The following is a 25,011-nucleotide window of genomic DNA, read 5'->3' as shown; positions in this document are numbered from 1 at the left end:
TGAAAATGAACATGCACTGGTCCGCTCTGTTTTGGATTGTTATTGAGCAGAACCCATCATCAGCATAGATGCATATCCTCTGGAATGGTGGTTGAAGCATGAAGGGACATATGAATCTTTAGTGCATCTGAATGCCTGTTCTCACTTTCAGGTGACATTGTAAACAAGAAGCGGGCACCATTATCTCCTGCAAATGTAACCAAACTTGTTTGTCTTAGCGATTTGACTAAAGAAGTAGGACTGAGTGGACTTGTAGGCTCTAAAGTTTTACACTGTTTTATTTTTGAGTGCAGTTATGTAACAAAAACAAATCTACATTTGTAAGTTCCACTTTCACGATAAAGATTGCACTACAGTAATTGTATGAGGTGAATTGAAAAATGATTTTGTTTATATTTATTACAGTGCAAATATTTGTAATAAAAAATATAAAGTGAGCAGTATACACTTTGTATTGTGTTGTAATTGAAATCAATATATTTGAAAATGTAGAAAAACATCCAAAAATATTTATAATGAATTTAAATTGATATTCTATTACTGTTTAATCGCAGTTTTAATCGCACTGGTAATCAGTTTTTGTAATTGAGTTAATTTGTTTTGAGTTAATCACTTGGGTTAACTGCGATTAACAGCCCTACTGGACACAGAAACTTTTAACATTAGATATCTTTCTCCCCTTCTCCCCCCAGTGTATTGTGATAATGGAAATCTTTAGAACTTAGGTTAAAAAAAAGGGGGGGGGGGGCAGCTTAATTATTTTCCTGGCAACTGGTAAAAATACCGGCCAGGTGGTAACTCTAGATTGCTGAGAAGAAAAGGGTGGCGCATGTGGCATAGATGAGTTCCAGAACCTTTTATGACTAGAAAGAATTTATTAAAAATAGAGATTTTTTTAACTCTAGAAACAATAAATAATTTTTAAAAAAACTTTAAACTCCTAAAAGAGAGAAGGCAGTGGGGGAAGACACTTGTAAAATCATAATGAAAAAAACCAACAGAATTAGCAGGTTTGAGGAGGATTTATTTTTGTTTTTTTAAATAAATGATCACTTTCTAGATTAAACGAATTATACCAGGTTCTTTGCAAACTATATTGCTTTGGGAAACTTATATTGTGTAGCAGAACTTAAAGCTAGACTTTCCTACTCTGTCTTTTCCTTAGTTTAGATATCAGTTTTACTACCAAGTACTTGAAGCAACAGTGGTACATTAGAACGAAGGCTAGTGTGAATATGCTTTTGTTGTGAGGTGATTCAATTCAGTTTTTTGCCTGAGAAATATTTGTTTGTTCAGTGGTTCCCATACAACACATTGTTAATAAACTAAGTATGCATTGTGTTCCATTTCTTTATTATAGGCAAGTGAACAAGATATTCTTAAATATCTTGTTAAATGGGGAGAACATCAGTTGATGAAAAGAATAGCAGACCGAGGTAAGAACCTTGTTTTTAAAAAATAAACTTGCTAGAGAAATGGATGACATATTTCAAACTGATAGTTTTTAAGTTCAGGAAAATACGTAATCTGACTATACTGTGAGCAAAGGAAAGCTAAACAAAAGCACTACTCTGGGAATTTGTCTTCACTAAAACATCAGCAGTAGCAAATAAACATTGTACTAGAAAATAGCCAAAAGCACAAGCACTCTTGATATTAGAAAGACAGGATAGGTGAGGTAATATCTTTTATTGTATCAACTTCTAATGGTGAAAGAGACAAGCTTTTGACCTACACAGAGCTCTTCTTCAGGTCTGGGAAAGGTACTCAGTGTTACAGCTACGTACAAAGGGGGACCAGTTAAGACATTTTTAAAAAATTTATTAAAGCTAATGTTAAAAAATATATAATACACAGGTTGAGAGAAGTGTCTGTACATCTGGGTATAGTGCTTAGATTAGCCACAAATACAAAGTTTGTTTTTTAAAAGTTATATGATGCATAGAGTACATAATCAGCAATAACCCAAATTTAGGTGAATAGATTTAATAATACAGTTTAGATATTAGAATCCGAATACTCGGGTACATCACTCATGAAAAGTTGTACAGAGATTTGGTTGTGGAAAGCAAAATATATCAATGAGTGGAGATTGTCCCTCAATAATTGAGAATTTAGGGTAGGTTGTCCATTTAGAAAATACAGTCCATGAGGAAAGTTTTTCAGTTACTTTCCTGACTGACCATTTAAGGTGAAATGGCCAGTTAACACCTCTACAGTCAGAGGTAGGGCCCTACCAATTTCACTGTCTGAAATCAGCCCTCCCCTGTGAAATCTGGTCTCCCCTGCTGCTGGGAGCCTGGGGCTCCTAGCTGTTAGTCCAGCCACGCTGGGGAGGGACAGGATTTGTCCTTCCCCTGCATGGCTGCTCTTGGTGGAGAGATTAGATACACCTCCAGAGGCAGCACAGAAATGATGGTGGTACACCCTCACTTATGCGCTGCAGCAGCCTGGGAGCTGGGCTCGGGGCTTCTCCCCCACACTGCTTCTGCCATGGCTCCGGGCTTCCTCCCCCAGCAGCCGGGGCTGGGGGCTTCCACTCCTGCTGGTGTAGTGCGAGAAACTGAAACTGCTATTTGTAGGAATTTGCTACATCAGACAGCAGTTTATTTTACAATCCCTTACATATGAGTAACTGCTACAGGTAGCAGTTTCTTGCACTACACCAGCTGGGGCTCAGGGCAGTCCGAGCTCAAGGCTGCCCAGCTCGAGGCTTCAGCCCTGCAGCTGCAGCCAGGGCTCAGGTCAGTCCAGGCTCGGGGCTTCTTCCCCCCAAGGCTCCTGCTGGGGCTTCAGGTGACCTAGTTGGAGCTTCCACCCTAGGGCTTCTTCTGAAGTTGGGGCACCCATTTTTCCCGGGCCACCCAGATTGGCTGGGGGTCCTGGCCTTAATCTGTCACTGCTCTGGACTAGGAGCCCCCAGCTGGGGTCCTCCTAGCAGCATGGGCGAGATCCTACCCACCTCCACCTCCCGGAACCTCCTCTAACTGCAGGAAGCACGGAGGATGGCTGCTGCCTAGGCAGCACAGAAGTAAGGGTGGCAATCTTGGGGCCTCCCCTTCCCCAAACAACTTTGCAAACCCCTCCCCCCCATCCCATTTTGGGTTAGGACCCCTACGGTTACAACACCGTGAAATTTCAGATATAAACATATGAAACTGTGAAATTGACCAATTTTAAAACCCTCTGGCTGTGAAATTGACGAGAATGGACCATGAATTTGGTAGGGCCCTAGTCATAGGACAAAGAGGGTTAGTGGCTTACAGATTGTTATAATGAGCTATAAATCCACTGTCTTTAAGTCCATGACTTTTGATGTCTAGCAGAATTTTGGATTTAAGTTCCAGGCTCATCTTCTGAAGGTGTTGTACAGATATGGAATGATGGTTTTGTGAGAAGCGTTCGCCCAGAGGTGATATGGTGTTTTTTGTCTTTTATTTTTCTGAGTTCATTTGAGAGCATAGTGATTGTCTCATTTCCCCTACCGAATTATTGGGTCATTTAGTGCACTGGATATGGTACACCACATGTTGTAATAGTAATGTGTAGAACCCATGGATATTGAAGGGTATGTTGTGGTGGGTGTTGAATATCATACCAGTGGAGATATGTCTGCAGATTTTTTGCATCTGTCATGGTAGGATGTGGTGCCATTTTGAGTTGATGTGTCCTGGTCTGTGGGGAACTTGCTTCTGATGTTGAGTTTAGTGTGGTTGGGGGGTTGTTTGAAGTCCAGAAAAGAGGATTTGGGAAAGATTTTCTTTCAGGATATGGTCCTCATCAAGTATGGATTGTAATTGCTTGTTTGATACCCCATATGCGTTCCAGTGTGGGGTGGTAGGTGACAACTAGGGGTGTGCGGTCAGCAGTTCTTTTCCGGTATTGAAGCAGATTCTCTTGGGGTATTTGGGTGGTCCATTCCATGATGCAGTGTACTTCTCTGGTGGAGTATCCTTGTTTGGTAAAGGCAGTTTTAAGTGTGTTAAGATATATGTCCTGGGCTTTCTCCTTGGAGCATATGCTGTGGTGTCTGAGTGCCTAGCTGTAGATAACAGATTTCTTGGTGTGTTTGGGGTGATTACTGGATCTATGAAGGTAAGCGTGGTGATCCATGGGTTTCTTGTATGTAGTAGTCTGGAGCTGATCATGGTGCATTTGTTCAGAAGTTCTTCCTCGAGGTGGCCCATGAAGAGCCATCCTAGTACACCTGGCTGTTCCCATGGTTCGTATAAAGTTTGTTGTTGAATGTAAAATTGTTAAAGGTGAGGATGAAAAGGATGAGTTTTTGATAATGTCTGTGGGGTGGATATCTCAGTGTTGTCCATCATCTTCTACTATTTGAGACAGGCAACAGTTCTGTTGTTCTGAGGATATTGGTGTATTTAGGACAAGGGTGGGCCCTCGAGCTCCCGCAGGGGAGCGGGGTCTGGGGCTTGCCCCACTCCGGCACTGCAGCCGAAGAGCAGGGTCCGGGGCCGCTCTGCGTGGCTCCCGGAAGCAGCGGCATTCCCCCCTCCGGCTCCTACGTATAGGAGCAGCTAGGGGGCTCCACTCCACACGCTGCCCCCGCCCCAAGCGCCGCCCCTGCCGCTCTCATTGGCCGGGAACCACAGCCAGTGGGAGCTTCAGGGGCGGTGCCTGCAGACGGGGCAGCGCGCAGCAGAGCCGCCTGGCCACACCTGCGCATAGGAGCCAGAGGGGGGACATGCCGCTGCTTCCGGGAGCTGCTTGAGGTAAGAACTGCCCGGAGCCTGGACCCAACCCCCTGCCCAACCCTGATCGCCCTCTGAACCTCTCGGTCCCAGCCTGGAGCACCCTCCTACACTCCAAACCCCTTATCCCCATCCCCACCCCCACTCAAGAGTCTGCACCCCCTCCCGCAGCCCTCATTCTCCCCTGCACTCCACCCCACCTGCCCCAGCCTGGAGCCCCTCCTGCACCCTGAACTTCTCATTTCTGGGTCCAACCAGAGCCCTCACCCCCTCCCGCACCCCAACCCCAATTTTGTGAGCATTCATGGCCCGCCACACAATTTCTATACCCAGATGTGGCCTTCGGGCCAAAAAGTTTGCCCACCCCGATTTAGGAAGTGGAAGAATGGTGTTCTGTGGGAGGTTATTAATGTTGTGGAGTTTCTGAAGAAAGTCAGTTGTCCTGGAGGAAACTGACCCTTTCTGTGATGAGTGGTTTGAGGATGGTTTCTAAGAGTCTGCATATTCCTAGGGTAAGAGTGCTGTGGCCAAATATAATGGATCTGCCTGGGTTCCCTTATTTGTGTATCTTGGGAAGATGGGGGATGACGTTGTATAATTTCTCAGAGTTGTTTGGGAAAGGATTTGATGGTATCTCTAAATTGCTGGTTGAACAGTGGTGTGGGATCTTCTTTGATTCCTTTATAATAGGTTGTGTCAGAGAGTTGTCAGTTGGCCTCCATGACAACATCATCATGGTTGAGGACTACAAGGGTGTCCCCTTTGTCTGCTGATTTGATCACTATCTGGCAGATGGATTTCAGGGATTGTATAGCTGTCCTCTCAGCGGTGGAAAGATTGTGGTGGATGTGATGCTTGTTAAGGATTCACTGATTATTTTACTGAAGTAATTAATGTAATGATCAAATGTGTAGTTTTGGTCTGTTGTGGGATGTCCAGTCAAATGATTTTTTTCTTATGACTGTCAGTGTGGCGTATGACGGTAGTTGTGGGTGGTGCTGTCTTTTGTTGTGAAAGAATTGTTTGAGGCATAGTCAGCAAAAGAATTCTAGTAGTTCTCTTGTAGTATGGTATCAAGTTCTGTGGTGGGGAGAAGTTCAGTCCCTTGGAGAGTACAGATAATTCAACTCCAGTTAAAGGAGCATTGATAATTTGATGGTTGGGTGTACTGTGCAAGTGGTGGGTCCTGGTTTATGGTTTCTCCTGAATGTGGTGTTCTGTGCATTGTCGGGTAGTTGGTTCCACTTTCTGTTTTTGTGGTGGGTAGCTGTCATCGGGTTTTTTATAGTTGTTTTGGGATTCTTGCATGATCTCTGTGTGGGTTTCCTGATAATTTTTTTTCTTCCAGTGTGTGGGAACATGTGGTGATTTCTTGTTTTAGTGATCCCTTCTGGAATATGTGAGGTGCAAAAGATGGTTCCTTAGTTTTTTCTGAAGTCGTTCTGCAGAGCTGTTCAGCATATTTGCAGTTGTATGTAGTAAAATATGTATTGTAGCTCAAGCAGAAATAATGGGCTTGATGCAGAAATTACTAGATGGGTTATATGGCCAGTGCTGTATAGCTGACTAGATTATGATGATGGTCCCTTTTGCCATTAAAAATCTGTGAAAATAGTCTGGTCTTCCTTGGAAACCACTGCGGGAAGGGAAAAAATCCACAGAAGAGTCTTGAGGAACTACCAACTGTTGGGGATGAAAAGAGTTTTTTGTTGCTGCAGGAGCATGGTTTTGCAAAGGGATACAAACCATCTTTCTGTCAGCTTAAGCAGTAACAAGCCAGATAGAAAATAAATTTTGGGGAAATGGCTTTTGGGCAGGTGACTCACATCCATAGGAACCAGACTGAATTGTGCTGGTGGCATGCTGGTTCGTTTTGTGGAAAAACAATGCCAGGCACTGTCTGTCACTCACTACGTAGATTTCCTTTTCCTTCCTGCAACAGAAAAGTAGAACTTCTGTTTTCCTATTAAAAAATGTGTATTTACATGGAGACTATATATTTATTATTCCTTTCCACAGAGCCCAATTTACTGAGTGGTACTGCCCACAGTGTGAACAAACGCGGTGTAAAGAGGCGAGATCTTGACATTGAGGAGCTGAGAGAGATCCTATCTTCTCTTTTACCTGTTGTCCGCACTGAGCACATTTTACCTATGAACAGTGAAATACTGAGTGATGCTGTAAGTCTTTCTTCTCCCACAATCCACCTTTCAGACACACAGATCTAGCCTATGGGATTTTATATTTCAAGCAGTGCAAAAGTCCTGGGTTATTTTAACTTTTTTGAGATAGAGGCACCAAAATTTATGAACTTTGTTATTGATAATTATCATAAAATAGTATTTTTAATGCAAGTTTTGTGCAAAATTTAAAATTTTGAATGGCTGGTGAATTTTGGATCCGAGTGAGTACTACTTGATTTAAAAAAAAAAATGATTTCACTTAAATTCCTCAGGGAGCTTGGCTGTACCTATTCAGCGTGTTTGGTTACCAAAATATTAGTAATATAAATTGTAATATGTTCAGTTTAAAAATTCTGTCTTTTACAGATGAAGAGAGGCCTCATTAGCACCCCTCCTTCAGACATGCTACCAACAGCAGAAGGTGGAAAGTCAAATGCCTGGCTACGGCAAAAAAATACTGGGATATATGTTAGGCCACGACTGTTCTCACCATATGTAGAAGAGGCAAAGGTAACCATTGATAATATGTGGTCATTACTAAACTGACATCAACAAGGAATTCTGCAGACAGAAAGTTTCAGTATATCTTGTATTGTTTGCATGTGCTGGTCTAAAATACTAACACTTTCAGTTTAACAAGGCTTATGGGGCTGATCATTAGACCCAAGTCTACAGCTTGTTGGAAGACCTGACAACTGTTCTAGTCAGAATTTCCTGATTCACTGAAATCAAAATGTTTTGATGAGTCTTTGGTTTTGATGAAATTCTGAGGGAAGACCTGCCTGGCAGTATGAAAGCTGAGAGCCTGGGGGTCCTGGCTTCTGCTAGGTGGAGAATGGAAATTCCACCTTTCAGAGAATTTTTAAATTTTTGGTTTTCATTCCAAATGTGAACTAAGCCACATTTTAAAATCTCTAAATCCTCTGCAAAACAGAATGGCTGTCCTTGTCCAGCTCTCCTGAAGCCCCCCATTGTGCACCTCCAACAATAACCTCCCCATAACTCACCTTAAGGTTGCAGCTGAGGTGCAGGTGGCATCCTAGGACAGGCTTAGGAAAGGGCATGGGCATATCTGTGATGGGGCAGGAGTATGATGCAATCTGGCAATCCTGGCTCATAAAGTGGCCCCTTGTGGACCACTGCTACATGTTAAAGCAGCCATGACTTATGCCAGGAGCTGGTTTGGCCTCATCAATGCCTAGGTTTGGGTGACAGAAGGGCAGTGTAAAGACAGCTATTCTCATCTCCCTCTCCCCCACCCCGCTGGTGCTCTTGTGCATCTGAAGATCGAACTTCTGTAATCATAAGAAGAGTCCATAAGCATATGAGATTTTGACAATGTGTTTTTTTGAGGGGAGATTCCTAATTTTTTGTTCATGGGATCAAACTAAAGAAACTCCAACATTAAATCCCTTTTGCTATCATTAAAGTACTCTTTTGCTAATATTAATCAGAGGGGGAGGGAGGGAGGGAGAACAGACTTGACTCATGTTCTTCCATCTATAAAGTGAAGAGATTATATTTCCAGCATCATCTGAGGGGTGCCTAAACTTAATTTGTTGATTGTAAAGTTCTGTGAGAATTTTGAGTGGAAAATACTCTAGAAAACCCAAGTAATGTTATAAATTGGGAGCAGACAAAATGGGTTTGCGTACTGTTAGGCCTTCAGCCCCTGTGCTTCCTACATATTAGTGGTACCTTTTAAAAGGATTGATCTGCATATTTCAGGGGGCAGTAGTTGGTTGTGTTATGGTTACTCTATGTGGAAAATATGACTGGAAAAGTAGTAGAATTTTTTGTAGCAGTTCTTATTATCTAACTACTATTGTTTTAGTCGGTGCTAGATGAGATGATGGTGGAACAAACAGACCTAGTTCGTTTGCGGATGGTTAGAATGTCCAACGTGCCCGACACCCTCTACATGGTAAACAACGCAGTGCCACAGTGCTGTCATATGATTAGCCACCAGCAAATCAGCAGTAATCAGTCCAATCCTCCTTCAGTTGTCGCCAATGAAATCCCAGGTAAGAATGCTAGCTGAACTGCAGCATTCTATTTACTGTCCTCTGGGGTTCTGTTGATGGGGATTATTAAATTCTTCTTGTTTCCCAGAGTTTTCTCATCTGGGGTTGGTAGATGGACTGCTTATTTTAAGAGATTTCCTCCAAGGACTCTGAGTTTGGGATGAGTGGGAATTTTTTTGAGTAGAATTCTAACTAATTGTGAAGGAAAGGAGCCCTAGTAGAAAGGGTACTAGTATTCAGTTAGTGTAGAAGCACTTTTATAACCATAGTATCTCACCAGTATGATACTAGATTCAAATATCTACTCTACAGAGCTGTCCATAACTGATAGAATTGTCGGAGAATAACAGAGTTCTCACTTTCACACATTGCCCCCAACAGCAGAAGGCAGAAACGATGCCATCCTATAGACAAGACTCCAAAAAAAAATGAACCAAATGTCAAATTATATAACCCGTTGCATTGTGCCAAATTCAAACACTAATGAGCTGCCAACAGGAAAAATTTCCCCAAAATAACTTGGCCTTGACTGAAAATGTTCTGCTGCCACTCCTGAAAAATTCCACTCCAAGGACATGGAATGAGAACATCTCGACCAATCTTAAATGCCATCGTAGCTGGGTTCTGGGCAATTCAAGGCTTAAAGATTGTCACCAACGCTTTGACTCACACCCGAAAACAAAGAGCAAGCCAGTGCAGTATTTTGAGCACAGGAATTTTGTGCTGGTAGTGGCCCACCTTATTTAATGCTCCACTGATAACAAGAAAAAGGGATTGTTTAGCTAGTTTCACGAGCAGGGAAATCATTAGAGCTGTGGATTGAGCCAAATAGGTTTGCGTTACAGGCATATGTTACAACAAGCTGTGCTCTCATGCCAGGAGACATCCCTGGAGCACAGAGAGCAGAAAAGAGCTGGCCATCTGAAGAACCAAGCAGCATTCTCCTGTCTGTGCTCCAGGAGCTAGGTATGATTCTCAGATGATCATTCCCCCACAAGGGCAGACTGAACGTTTTGGGCTGGTAGCGTGACATGTTCCTGAGGCTTTGTGAACCTCCGCTGAACTGTACCTGCAGTATTCAGGTTATGGTCAGCAAACTCTTGTCAGGATTCTTTGGACCTGTTTGTCTGAATCAGAAATCATGCAAGAGCTGAACTTGGCCCATGAACTCCTGAGTGAAACTATATTGTTCCTGTATCCTGCTTCTACAATGGATGCCATCCAGACAACACTAAAATGTGTGTGATTTTAGAAGATTGAGTGTGTTGACTTACGAAAAATTGCTCCAAACCCAAGCCAGGTTATTGTTAACAAACCTTTTGAAGGGAAGGCTGAGTCATGCTGCCCTGAAATCTTCCTTTCATATAGTGTGACCTTGACACATAGTGTTTTACTGTCTTGAGTGTTTTGCCATGGTGAAACAGAGTATAGAGGCTTGTTTGAGACTCTTGGAGATATTGCTGTTCTGCTCATGTTTACTATGTTAGTTCATATGCCAGAAATAAAAAAGAAAACATTTTGGAAAAATTAGCAAGTCTGATACCACACACACTGTGGTGGTCTTTATGAAACTAGAAGCAATTGATGTTTGTAGTTACATGATGTGGTGTTTATTTCACCTCTGAAATGCAAATACCCCATGCATTGCTCTTGCTGTCTAATCCGTTTAATCTTTGTGGACCTTTCATCACAGATGGTAATATTTTGCCATTGGATAGCTGGTGAGGTTCACGATTCCAACGCTGCATTTACGGAGGCTTGGATTTAACTTTTCTCAAGATATGCAAATGTTACTAGGGACAGAAAATTCACAAAGAAATATCACCCATTACCAGACAGCAGCAAAATGTTACATGATAGTTGTGCAATAGGATAACCAAATACCCAAAATTACATATGATTTCCTTTTGGAAAGGTTTCTAATTATTTCAAGGCAGCTGCATAAAACAGTGTAATTTTCACAGGTTTATGTTGGCTTAAAACTCATGTAATTTCTTTAAAATGCATTTTCTGTAGTTATTACTGGTACTATGGTCTTGTGATCCCAGAATTCCACCAAAAACATAAATTGAGGCAAGAACATCAGCATATTGTTGGCCTATAGTATTCCAGAGGGAATGTGCAGTTGAGATTTAAAATATTCTGGCTCCCAAATCACTGTAAGGGGATTACAAAGAAGAGTATATTTGTGGTTTGCTTTAGTAGAAGCCAGAAAAATGGCGCATATCTTTAGCACTAGTATGTTCTACACTTTATCCCATAAAGATGCTCTAAGGCATTAAGCACAAATATGTAAGTCATACTATTCTTGGCTTGGTGCCAGTCATCTTCAGCAACATAGTCAGCCTAACATTAATTCTGAATGAAAAACTAAAGTTAATCACGTCATTGAATTGAATAGTCCCATTAACATCTTAAGAAATAAATTCTCTTGTAACTTTTCACTGTCATTTTTTTCCCAGTTCCCCATCTCCTTGTTGTTAAAGAGATGGTCAAACGGCTCCAGGAGCTCCGTCATACTGAGCAGGTTCAAAGAGCATATGCTCTTAATTGTGGAGAAGGAGCCACTGTCAGTTATGAGATTCAGATTCGTGTATTGCGAGAGTTTGGACTTTCTGATGCTGCTGCTGAGCTTTTGCAGGTATGGAAAACGGTCTGGGTAAGTTTAATTCCTCCTCCAGGGTGATTTGGTGCGAATCTTTTGAAAACTGAATGTTTGACCAGGGCTGCAACAAAAACTAACATTGTATAGGTGTACGCTTTTTTTTTACTCTATTTTTGTATTTCTACTCCGTGATCAGGCAGTAGTAATGAACTGCTTGCTGGAGGTGTAGAAAATTGGATGTTAGAAAGAGGGTGGTATTTATACATCGTAAAATGGGCCTGGAAGTGAAGAATTTTTACCAGTGAGAAAACGCATATTTTTATTATATCAAATAAATAAATTAAGCTTATTTCCAACATCAACCAGCAGTGGCATTTGTTGAAAGAGGTGGAGGAGACACAGAGGGAATGTTAATGCTTCTTTTTGGAAAAGATGCCATAATGTGGAGTGAAAATGTCCAGTGCCTGATTCCAGTGACATTGGTTACGTGTATTCTCAGAATCTGAGAAGCTTTTGTCATTGTCACAGTGTAAAGCACTTGATGTTCAAGCATTCCTGGGGAAAGGGCTGATGATCGCACAGACTCAAAGTAAATAGGAAGGTGAGGAGGTCTTTGCAATAATGCAATACAGTGGTTGTAAAATACACTGTTCTTGAACCCCACAGGGGAACACCAGTAGATTTCTTATGTGTAATCAGTTTAAAATTCTTACATTTCTGTCACTTAAAAACCACCATCCACTAAAGAAGCGTTTGGTCTTTTCCTCCATTTGAACTGGTTGGTTAAATGTTGCAAAAACGGTGTTCCAGTGCTTGTCACCCTTGTTTTAATTCTGATTTGTTTATTGGTAACATTTGCAGTGTTGTTTGCTATGCATGAACATTAGAGAATAGGTATACTTTTGCAGTACCTATATTCTTTTGGGGGACACAAGCATGAGTAAGAGCAGTCTGTGCTCACTATTTATTATTTGCTGTTTGTCATTTGTTGTTGGTTATTTTCCTGTTTTGAAAAGCTTCCATCTAGATACAGAGCAGAAATTATACCATGTGACTTAAATGACCACTCACTGTAAATAGTGAAAGTGAGCAATTTGTGAACAACTTGTAGTCTGCAAATTGTTCATCCAAATGACTCTGAATACTTAAGAATAACACATTGTTTCAAGAACGAGTCCTGAAGAGGGAAAAGGACTAAATATTTAGATAGTAAGTCAGTCCTTGCCCCCAAAGAATTTACAGTGTGCCCATACAGCAGATGGGCAGGGAAAGGGAGCAATTTTGATTGAGGCCTCCAAATGCTGCCAGAATGATGATAATACATTTGGACATCTTAATCACAGTGAGTAATTTGACCAGTTCTACCACATAGGGAAGCTGATGCAAGGCTCTCGCCTCTGACTTTTTCTGAAGGTGTCTCCCTTATGGCCATGCTGCTCTTTCGTGATCAGCTCTTTGTCACCTTTTTAAAGTCTTTCAGTGTATTATTTAAAACAGTGGGACTAACTAGTCATTGTACTAAGTCTAGATTACAAGTCCCAATCTTTGGTCAGTTTTATAGGAAATCTGCCCCAAAAACCACAACTTTTTAAATCTGTTATTTTGTTGTATTCCCTTGCAGAATCCTCACAAGTTCTTTCCTGACGAACGGTTTGGGGATGAAAGCCCACTCTTAACTATGAGACAGTCTGGACGATGTCGTGTTAACAGCACTCCCACTGCAGAAACCATGTTTACAGAACTTGACTCTTTTGTGGCCTTCCATCCACCATTGCCCCCTCCTCCACCTCCTTACCATCCACCAGCTACTCCTATTCATAGCCAGTTCAAAATGGGCTGGAAACAAAGGGTGCCGAGTCAACATCCCTCACGTTCCTTTTCTTACCCATGTAACCATTCACTGTTCCACTCCAGGACAGCTCCTAAAGTTGCCCCACCTGTCTACTTACCTGGTGTCAAAGCAGCAGCACCCCCTGATTGCACTAACACTACAGGACTGGGGAGACAAACAGTAGCTGCAGCAGCAGCAGTAATGGCAGCTGAAAAGCAAGCAGTAAGTGCATCTTTTTTCCCCCCATCGAAGTAATTTGTTGAAAAGGAAAGTTAAGGTGAAATGTAATGAAATAACGTGGCTTGGAGGGAGATGCAAAGGCTCAGTGGGGAGTGTAAATGTGAAAATGAACCTTCTCGCCTCCACCCCTTCTGTAAAATACCTGAACCATCATGGTGGAGGGAGCCAAAACAGAAGGAGCAGAACTAGTGGAATAGACAGGGGAATAGGTGAATATAGGTGTTACTCTTTCAATACATATTCACTTGAGAAGTAATGTAGACAGACGGGCATGTGGAGGAAATCCGTGGAGAGTTCTGAATGCCTGGAGGCAATTTTGAATTGGATTCTAAAATGAATAAGCCGGTGGAAGGTGACAGAGAATGGGATATATGCATATATAGAAAGAGTTTATGGATTAATATTTAAAGGTAAAGAAAAAATTGTGTACATATCTAAGTTGCAAGGAAGACTGGTTTCCTTGAGTGAAGCTGACTTCATCATATGATTGGTAGTATGTCTGGATAGAAATGTAATTGCTAAAAGCACATTTTAAAAAGAAAAGTTTTAATGTTGACATTACTTGATATCAGTTTTAGGACTCCTAAACCTGTTTCGAGACTGTGTGTGTGCATGTCTCCCAACACACTGTACTTCAATTTCTGAAGACCTGCTTATAGTCACTCAGATCTTTCCAAACAATTTATATTTACTTAAACCTGAACTTTTGTATGCTCTGCACCCAAAGGTGACTTGTTTTTCAGTTGGTAAAACTCAGTTCAGCTCTTTCTAAATTACCTGAGCTTGGTAGAAGTTGTTTTCATATTTTAAGAAAAATATTCAAGTGCTTTCTTAAGCTCCCATTACAAAATACCCCATTTTTAAGTTAGTTCAAACTTGCAATGTACTTATTCCTCATATTAAAAAATGCCTTTGACATAAGTTAGTGTCTGAAAGTCATGCACAAAGCTTGTATGCTTATTAACCACTAGATCATAACAAGCAAATACATGGTAGGAACTCCACAGGTTGAAATGAGTGAAACTGCTTTTAAAGAAGGAACGGATTTAAAGCAGTTGTATGTATGCTTCTTTGTATTCTATTTAACATTAACTTGAAGAAATCCTCTTGAATGCAAAGTAATGACTAAGAATTTAGTATAGGAATTGCCCTACTGGTCTCTGAACAGTGACCAATACTAGATATTTCAGAGAAAGGCACAGGAAATCCTGTAGTAGACAGCCTGCCCACAGGAGAAGTTTCTTCCTAACACACTGTTAGTAATTACCTTATGCTAAAGCATAAGGAACCTTTTAAAATATCTTTTTATCGTTTCTAACATAACTGTAGATGTTGTCATTATCCATATAAATCCTTTTTAAAAAAAAATCTTAAGCCCTTGGCCTCTTTATTCTGTGGCAATGGTACTCCAAAATTTGTTTTTATATTTTGGGGTAAGAAGTATTTCCTTATTGTACTGCCTTTCAATTTCTTTGCTTGTCTCTTTATTTTTATATTATCTAAAAAGTTGGGATTCCTATTTAGACTATCTTTCCTATACTTCATTATTTTAGATACCTTTAACTTGTCCCCTTATTCATTTTCTCACCAGTTACAATCTTTTCAGTCTCTCTTCCTGTTGAAATCTTTCCATGTCAGTTCAATTTTCACTTTCTCTCTGCACCCTTCTTTTTCTGTGATCCTTTGAGACTGAGTGACTAGACTTGAACACAGTCTCTCAGGTGAGGGCATACCATTAATACATACAATGACATAATACAGCCAGTCTTTTCTAGCCCTGTTTTGTTAGACATACTAACATTTGCTCAGCGCACAGAAATGGTTGGGGGGGGAAAGTGTTCATTGAGGTAGGCAAAAGTACACCTGGGTATTTTTCCTGAGTGATTACAATTAATTTAGGAGCCAGAAATATGTATGATTGTTTCAAATTATTCTTTCCCACTTGCATTCAACATTGACTTGTACCTACCATTTATGCTGCCTATTCACTTGTCTTTCTTAGGTCCATCTGAAGTTCTTCTGTCATCTCTAGTCTGGACTAAACTAAATAATTTTGTCATCTTACAAATTTTGTCATCTCACTAGTCACTCCCTTTTTCTAGATAATGAATAAATATATTAAACAGTTCCAGTCCTAGTAAAGATCATTGATACAGTATCCTGCTGTTAACCTTTTGCCATGCTGAAAATTGATTATTTATCCCTACTTGTCTTAGGTTCTTATCAATAAAAACGTTTACTTCTCAATCCATGAATATGTAGCTTCCTTAGTAGCCTTATATGAGGGTTCAAATTTATGTCAACTTTTTCTCCTTTATCCATTCTTTAGCCAATGTGGTCAAATAATTCTAGTAAAGTAGAAACACACAGCCCTTGTACTAGTTTATACCTGTCAAGTCGTGTTCATCTAGTGGTTTGCTGGAGATGATAAAAGTAGAAATTATAATTTTCCTGGGTGGTTTATTGGTCTGTAATTGGCAAGATCACCTCCAAACATGTAACAAGGAGAGAAGAATCAATTTCGTAACTACCACAGCAATTTTAACTCAGCCATATTGTGTGCAAATAAATATATAAAGCATAAATGTAATTATTCTGTATTTACAGAATACAGAATATGTGCAGAGAGGTTACAACCAGATAGATACATTTCCTGACTTTCATGCATTTAAATTCTCAGCCATAATGTTGCACTGAATGTATATTTTTTGAAAAACTAATATTGCAGGTGGCTGAAAGCAGGCATATTTAAAATCTGTTCACTGGCAGTCTGAACTTGCACATGTAATGCATTTTATTTTATATTGTATATTGAACATAGGACTACAATAATCTTGTTTGTCAATTGAAAGTACACCTCTACCCCGATATAACGCTGAGCTCGGGAGCCAAAAACATCTTACCGCGTTATATTGAACTTGCTTTGATCCGCTGGAGTGGGCAGCCCTCCCCCCCCCCCCCGAGCGCTGCTTTACTGTGTTGTATCTGAATTTGTGTTATATCGGGTCGCGTTATATTGGGGTAGAGGTGTAGCTACCATTTCATAAAGGAATGGGGAAGACAGATTGGACATGGTTTGCTCTTTGCAAGGGAGAGCCATTCTCTTGAGATTTGATTGGTTGCGTATTCCGATGTAGAAATGATATGCATGATCTTTTGCCTTTTTACTTATTCTTTCCAAGGGCAATGTGCAGAGTTGGATGTTTTCAATAGTTGCTTCTCAGCGCTAATTCTGGGTAATAATCTGCTTTTAAAGCTGGTTAGTGTGGATCAAATGTATGGAATACAGTAGATGAGTCCCTCCTCTAGGAGACTGAAAAGTAAACTACTGATTGGTATGGGGTGGGGTGTGTGTGTGTGTGTGTGTGTGTATATATATATATAATTAATTAACCAATTTGGAGTAGCACATGCTCTTAAACAAGTTTTGAAACAATGTTGAAGTTACTGGCTAGGATTGCTCTAGAAGACTGAAGTTGGTCAGAAAGGAAAAGCATCACCAACTACTAGAGAAAGTGATGTTACTGATAAGTTAAATTAAAATATAGAAGTAAAGCAAAATCCAAGTAGACTTAACTCTTTTCCTTTCTTTTCTAGTGTACTCAGCCCATGTTAAATGAGTTGATGCCAGATATTGCTATGGGTGTGTCAACGATGTCTCTAAAGGACAGAAGATTGCCAGAGCTCACTGTTGACACACAATTAAGCCAGCCAGTGACAGAGGTTGGACCTGGACCACCCCAACATATTTCATGTATTCAGACTAGGCACATGCACAGTTCTCGAAAGAAACATGCAATAGAACAAAAAATAGATACTCGAGAAAATCAACAGGAGTATCCAGATTTCTATGATTTCTCTAATGCTGCATGCAGACCTTCCACTCCAGCACCTAGCAGACATACTCCTTCACCTTCCCAAGGCATGTATTTTGGTCCAGATTTGTATAGCCACAATAAGGCATCACCAAGTGGCTTAAAGTCAGCCTATCTACCTAACCAATTATCTCCTAAAAAGCAAGAGGATTCTAGGAGAGAATATGTGCTTTCCCAAGATGGGCATCAGCACAGACAAAAGAATGAGCCAATACACCTCGATGTCTTAGAACAACCTCCCCAGCGGTTGGACTTGGCATTGGCTGCCCAGGAAAATGCTGGTAATGGCCCAGTTCACATCAGGGGAAGAACAAAAATGGAAACTGACTTAACATATGGGCTAACCTCTAACAGACCTTCACTCTCTACGTACAGCTCTGAGATACAAGAAGAGCGATCCAGCAGGAGACTGACAGATGAGGAGCCTCTGGAACACGAAGCACAGAGAAATACAGATTTGGAAAGGGAAGATGCAGTAAGCAGAGGAAGGAGGTCTCCAAGCAAACCAGACTTTCTATATAAAAAATCTGCCCTCTGAAAGCAACCTCCACTATTTCTCTGTGCCTGAGAGTTGTGAAACACCCCATTCTTTGCAACTTTTGGCCTAACTTTTGTCAGACAAATTCATTAATGCCAGCAGAAAACTCAATTTTGCTCACTTTTTTTTTGTATATACATTGCTTTATTAGAGACAGCATGCTATCAGTTTATTTTGAATGCTGCTTCTGGGTTTATTTTTGTGGGTTGAAGATATTAAGCCTTTACAAAAAATAGCTGGCACTTTTTTTTACAAATTGGTAGCCTTTTGCACCTGTACATTTATTTTACCTGTATTAGTTTTGTACTAATATGTTAAACTTTCTTGTTACATTTAAAGGACTGTATTTTCATACTTCTGCATTTTACCTTTCACCTACCAATTCTCCATGTGCAGTGGGTTGCACACTATGAAATGTATTTTCTTATGAGATAGTAACAATGTGTTTATTTTTGAATTATAGGAATTCCAAAGAACAGCACATCAAAATACTTTTTTAGTAACATTGTTTGTTTAGGTCTGAAATCTGCCTGATCTATCACTACTGCAAATCCAGTCTAATACCATTCTGTTTAACAAGTCATGGCAGCTGGTCTCCATTCATTCTGATTCAACACGTCTACTCTAAAACATATGGCTGGGGCTTTCAAAAGAACCTAAAAAATATTTAGATTTCCAGGTCCCAATGAAATTCATTTGAAGTTGGGTGTCGCTGCATTAGGCTCCTTTGAAAATCCCAGCCTACATTTTCTGGTCCATTTGTGATTTTGGAGAACTTCGTGGGCACTGAGAAGCATTTATCAGACTCAAATGATTGATTTGTGAAGAAAACCTAGAAATATTGCAAATTAATAGTAACATTACTGTGCTAGTCAGGATACCCATGAATTGGGCTGTGTGAAGGTCAGAGTTCAGAGGATTCATGCCAAAACCTAAAGCTCTAGGAAGATCAGGCTTACTATCTGATGTTATTGTCTAAATTATAACACTGTCAAATGAGAGGGCTGCCTCTCTAGTGGAGGTGCTGAGGTGACTGCTCATTGCCTTCTTTTGTCCTGCCTATGAGAAAAACAAAGGGCTTTAGTCTACCTGATGTCATTCAGTGTTCCTTAACATTTTAAATGTCTCTGAATTTATCATTTCAGCCGTTCTCTTTTGTGAACTGAAGAGAAACTGTGTTAGCTTCATTGGTTGCAGATGGCTTAGCACTTTTTAAAATTACACCTCTAGCCCCTTGAGTAAAACAATAATTGTGGGGCAGGGGTGTCTGACTCTTCCACTAACATAAATACAAGGTAGAGAGCAGACACTGGTGGTTTGGGCACGTCCCTTGCCATTGTGCTGACGTTACACAGTATAAGGGGTTTAGTGATGGTCATTGAAAAGTCAGCACTTGCCAATAGTTACCACACACTTATTTCCCATTCTGAATGTTGTGAAGACGCTGGTATATGATACCACAGTGTAGTAACTTCTGGTAAATGCCTTTTTTTGGGTTGGTCACTATAATGAAAGATCTTGCAGCAGTTGAAGACCTCAATCAGTGTGAGCTAAAGACTGTTTTAACCTTAAAAATGCTTAATGCTATTTAAATGTAAATCTTTCAGTTTCCTTTAGTATAAGTCAGTTTTCCTGGTCTTGCCCATCCCTTCCCCCCAAAAACAAAAACAACCTCCCCACCCTGTCATTAATGTATACAAGGCTTAGGCGCCATAAGACCTTATTGTGCAACTGTGTACTGAATTTTTAAACTAGAAAGCGGTGTTTGGGTAAACTCTGTTATGGGTTTGTGATCTAGTAAATCATAATCCCTCCTGCAGCACTTTCATACCACGTTAAGATTCCTTTAAGTTACGCTCGTGTTAGTCTAATGATATTGGGTGGTGAAGGTTGACTAAATCACAGTTGATAATTAGTCTTTTTCGTCGTAGGAGGCTTGGTTTGAAATCTGGGTTGGGCCACAAGTACAAAATGCATGTGGTGATTCCAACCTCCTCTGTAATCTATGTTGTGTTCATAGAATCGTAACACAGTGTGGAAAGTTGTCCTCACCTCCAGAAATGTTAGGATGGGTTAACACGGGTGTCACACAGGCTAGGGACTGAGGTGCATTGGCTTTGCTCTGTGAAGTTCGTCACAACATTTTCTAACACTAATTCCTAGCCATATGTACTGCCCCCCCGCCCAGGCTCACGAGCACTAAAATCAAGGTAACCCTCTCCCAAAAAGTAAATGACTACTTGCATCGAAGCCTGTGTTCAAATGTTAGTAACATGATCACTTTAAATCCTAGCTTCCAACAGAAGACTTACTATTTGTATAACTTTACCTACAACTTGATAGGTCTGCTTACAGGAAACCTGTTTTAGCTATTGATGATGTCGTTTGATGTGGCACTGTATGGTAAATTGTGGCTTAAATCTCTTAGAAATAGTATGAGTAGTTATTTGATGGAACTTGTGGAGGGGTGGCTGGTAAAGAAGGCTGAGAAGTTTCATGAGTATGTTTTGAATGCAACCATCAAATGTTTTTGCAGTGGAATATGTTGGTGAGAAGCTTTTTATGGAAAGTCGGTCTGCCCTTAGAAAACAGTTGCCACTTTTAAGGTCTCAGAAGCTGGCATTTCACACCATCGAGCAGTACTTAAGGAAAAACAACCATGAAAAAGCGAGAAGTCCTAGACAGGCCATAAGACAATCAGGCCACTTAAACAATCTGCACTTTCACTTACTCATATTGATCTGGGAAAAAGAGAATTGTTGCTGATCTCAAAATATTTTCAGGGGAGGGTAACCCTTTGTCATCTTTCGTTGGGGTTTTTCTTTTTTTAAATTGTAGGATTTAATCTACATTCTGAATTGTCGGCAAAGTGTAATTATTGAAGCCAAAAGTTGCACGATACAGCATTGTAGCAATTGTCCTCTAATCCCAGGGGTGCTTAATATTTTTTGTGTACATTAAACATACATCACTTCTCCTCCCCCTCCTTCCCCCCAGTCCTAACCAATTTAGAAATCTCATCAATTAGTGAGATTATTGATTTTTATTTTTGGTCGAACCTCCAGGTAACAGTGATATGTCTCTTGCAGATGTATAAAAGGAGTGTTGTCTAGTTTGTATTTCCTGTGTCATCACTGGAGCCTCCTTGAGAAGAGAGCTCTGACTTAGTTTGTTGTAATGCTGACAGTTTTTTCTTCTAGTTTTTAAGAAGTATAGGCAAAGTAGGCCAAATTATGCCCTGGTTTAAGTTAATACAACCTGATTAGTGAATGGAGTTGCCTCTATTCATCCCAAGGTTAAATTTGGCCCCAGGCTTGTATAACTGGACGTGTGAAATATAATATAAAGAACGCATGCATCCGACTCAATAGAAGCGTTATGCTGAAACTAATCTTCACTCCCCTCACCCCAAAAAGCAGGTGACATGCTGGGGTAGTGAGGTGTCTCAGCTACTTAATACAAAAGATGTGTGTTACCATATCCTATGCTATACTTCATCTCTTTTCAGTTTATTGGCTGCAGCAGAAGCCCCTTGTTTACATGACAGACTTTCAAATTAGAGTGGGGATTCTAAGATCTCCCTGTCCTTCCATATAGTTGTGAATCGGAGAGAAAACAGCTTACCCATTTAACATTGTTTGATGAAAGATGCATCAGTAGATGTTTACTTCACAAATCATAGGATGATTTCGTGTTCTTGGTTTATTTAATGTTCATTTACTTGAAAACATCAGTACTCAAAAACAAAACACAGAGATTTCTTCCCTCCCCCTCATTTGCTAACACTGTGTATGGATGAATAACTTAATTTCTGGAAAGGATGCTTCTTTTAAATTGTTTTTCTGTTTCTATCTCTGCTTCTGGAAGGTGGCCTTGCCTTCTGCAATGTTACATTTTGTTTATTGTCCTTGTGCTGTTACTGGTAGTCAAGTGCCTTCAATGCTAAAGGCTCAGAAAAATTTCTTAAACTGACTTCATGTCCTATGCAAGTGTTTTTTCTACAACCTGCATAACCAGTACTTTGTAAAACTTGTTTACGCTTCAATTGTACATAGTGTTTTTTTAAAAAAATAGTATTTTATTTAGGTACCTCCAAACTTGAATTCTAGTCTTGTGTGATGCATTGTAAAACAATACATTTCTCTTTTGAGTACCATTACAGTTATAAAAAGGTTTTCACTGGTTCTATTTTTCTACTGTTGCTGAGAAGCATGTAACATGACTTTATCCTACATATAGTTGGCATTTCAAATAAATGGCTTGTATAGAAAGTGTTTGTGTAACGTTTTTCAGTTCAGCTACCTAAGACAATTGTGTTCCATATCCATCTGCATGCTCTTAATTGATAGAAATATCCCTGTTGACTTATTGGAGGAATAGAGTACATCTTAACTCAGACAGGTAGGTATGATTATAGTATAGTCAATGCTGTCAAAAAAGGAAAATATAGGGGAAAAAAATGCCCTGTAACAAAGGGTCTTAGAGGAAGAGAGATTATACTTGCTTCCTCTTAGAATAGGACATTGCCTTGAATTTTAAGGCTGTGATTCACACTAATGGGAGCATGGGAATTCAAGGGTAGTAATTTTGCTCATTAAATAGTTATGTATTTTTAAAAGGTTTTATTTGGGTAAGTGAACTTTCCTCTATAGGGCTGAGTTGTTCTTGCTTTATTTAGGTGACTAGTCCCAGTGAAGGCAAACGAAGTGTTAGTAAGGCAGCAGGACTTGACCCTTGACCCAGAAGCCATTTATATCCTAAAGAGAACAGAACAGTTGGAGAAAGACCTTCACTGAACACAGAGCATTCATTTCATGGACAATTTGCAGTTACCCAAATCAGTTAAGACGTATGAAATGAATTTCTCAAACTTACAGTATTTGATTATTTCAAAGCTATAGGTTAGGTTTACATATGTGAGCCAGGCTACGTTGAACAGTTTGATTTTGAACTGCAACTGACTTCTGGGTTACCTGTTTAGTTTTCTTTTCTGCATGATGCCACAGGTGCATGAAAAAACAATGTTCCCCCTTTAAGAATAGAGGGATAACTTCCTACATTGTAAAATAAGTTAGTGCCAGTTTTAAAATGACTTTTTTCATGAGTCGTGTGCTTCCAGACTGATTCTGCGGCGGGGCGCAATGTGCCAGCTTTAGGTTCTTTAGGAAAAAAGCAACTCTCAAGTACACTAGATGCAAATAAATTCAGATTACAGAGATAAAATAGCTAGTGCAATGTATAAGCATCCACTGATCTCTTCAATTAAACTGCTTTACTTTGTGTTTAAAAATGCAATGTAAAAACAGTTGCTTTCAAAGTATACCTCTTCCCATGAAATTCATAAGCAAACTGGAAACTACAGTAACTTCTAACTGCAATTTTTGGATAAAAATCTAGTCCTTCACAAGGAAACTATCTACTTTGTGTGTGAAATGGTGATTTAATTCTTTAAGAGCACTGTCACCTCTCTAAAATTCCCCAATAGCACTAAAAACTGTTGGATGTGGGCAGAGACGTGTTATAGATCCTGAAAGCTGTCAGATTAGATAGTAACCTAGACTGTGCTTTTCCTGGGTACGCCCACTGATTACAGTAGTTGCCTCTACCCTTCCTGAACTTTTTACTTTGCCTTGTCCCCCATCTCAGGCTGCCATGGCTGGAGGAATGAGAGCAACTGAGTTAAATGCCAAAGGATCCAACTCAACTGATGTAATTTCCCACCGTGTCCTGGAGCCAACTTTCCTTCCTTCAAAACACACACTTCAATTGCTTTCAAACAGCACCATCCTTCCTGCTACTCAGACCTGTAGCTTCTTCCAAACTTCACCCCTTTCCTTTCAAAGTGTGTTGCTATTTGAATAGAAGGTAGCCTTCCATCATAGTACTACACTCATGCCTCCCCACAAATCTGAAAAGTTGCCTGGCAGCAGGGTTCAGCTACCTGGAAATCAGGAAACAGACCAAAAGTTTAGCTAGTGATAACTAACAATTGTTTCTAAAACGGATTTCAGGCTCAGCAGTTATATGCTGGTGTTTGGCAATCACAGTAAGCAGTAGTGGATGACTTGTAAGAATTTTACATGAAGACTGGCTTAAATCACCTCAGAGTAGCTTTATTACTGATTAAGGAGGACCTTAATTGGTGTCCTGTCTCCACGGTTCACCCCTGTGCCCGGTATTATCTATTAAGCTGGCTGATTTCCCTTTACTTCTGCTAGGAGTGCTAAAATTAATGCCTTTGCCCCGCCATAATTTAGTTGTTTCTGAAAGTGCTTGCTCATGTCAATTCCATTCTAGGTGTGTACGCTCACGTATACAGTCCCCAGAGACTTTTGCCTTAGCGGTATCGGTAGGGTCTGCTGTGGGGCCCTCTTGAGTGCTGCACTCATGCATTGGTATATTAGGTGCCACCAACCCTACACCATCTCAGTTCCTTCTTACTGTCCCTGATGGTTAGTTGGAGCGCCTTGTCTTGCAAATCGCAAGAGCATTAGCAGTTCTTTACAGACTTTATCTTTGTATATAGTTTGTAGGTACTTAGCCATTAAGCGTTGGGTTAGTTGGTAGCTGAGTCCCGGCTCGGACTTCGCCCTGGAGCAGGGCCTGCCCTGCTGTCCTGGCTTCAAACCATGCTCGTCATGCAGCAGGCTCATGCCTATCAGTGACTCCCACAACAGCTGCTTGATGTGTTTGGGGGAATCCCACAAAGGACAAATGTAGAATGTGTAAGAACTTTCACCCTAGAACCCAGAAGGAGCGGGATATCCGCTTGAGGGCCCTCCTCATGGAGGCTGCACTTTGTCCTGCATCGGACCCCACACCAAGCACTTTGGCATCGGTGAGGAGCGCTCCGCCCAGCACCATTCCCCTCGCCGGTGCTTAAGAAGCAGCAAAAGAAAAGGCTCCTGGCACCAGAAGGAAAATGGACTTTGGACACAGGACCAATGTCGGGCCATGTGCCTGCCCCAGGGCTTCACGGGGGTACTATGGAGGTCCGATCCCC

The 25,011-nt window shown here is 40.6% G+C and overlaps 1 protein-coding gene across 3 annotated transcripts in view; it reads left to right on the top strand.

The window, feature by feature from the left end:
- The window catches only part of BTBD7 (BTB domain containing 7), a 63,720-nt gene extending 44,983 nt beyond the window's left edge, over positions 1–18,737 (top strand). Inside the window, exons 4-10 of one of the 3 annotated variants that reach the window (XM_024197133.3) lie at positions 1,361–1,436; positions 6,732–6,892; positions 7,262–7,405; positions 8,730–8,919; positions 11,382–11,560; positions 13,146–13,577; positions 17,193–18,737. In XM_024197133.3, coding sequence (XP_024052901.2) covers positions 1,361–1,436; positions 6,732–6,892; positions 7,262–7,405; positions 8,730–8,919; positions 11,382–11,560; positions 13,146–13,577; positions 17,193–18,008 — 1,998 coding nt within the window. In that variant the 3' untranslated portion in view covers positions 18,009–18,737. Of the gene's footprint in view, positions 1–1,360; positions 1,437–6,731; positions 6,893–7,261; positions 7,406–8,729; positions 8,920–9,764; positions 9,871–11,381; positions 11,561–13,145; positions 13,578–17,192 lie in introns of those variants that run through there. The other 2 variants (XM_026651321.2, XM_026651319.2) reach the window with 2 other exon arrangements.
- The last annotated feature ends 6,274 nt before the right edge of the window (positions 18,738–25,011 follow it).

The sequence above is a fragment of the Terrapene carolina genome, unplaced genomic scaffold, assembly GCF_002925995.2.
Source record: "Terrapene carolina triunguis isolate 2854851 unplaced genomic scaffold, T_m_triunguis-2.0 Scaffold96, whole genome shotgun sequence".
In the NCBI taxonomy this organism is placed as follows: domain Eukaryota; kingdom Metazoa; phylum Chordata; order Testudines; family Emydidae; genus Terrapene; species Terrapene triunguis.
Note: the sequence above shows the minus strand (reverse complement) of the source record. Positions and strands in the feature narration are given on the sequence as shown.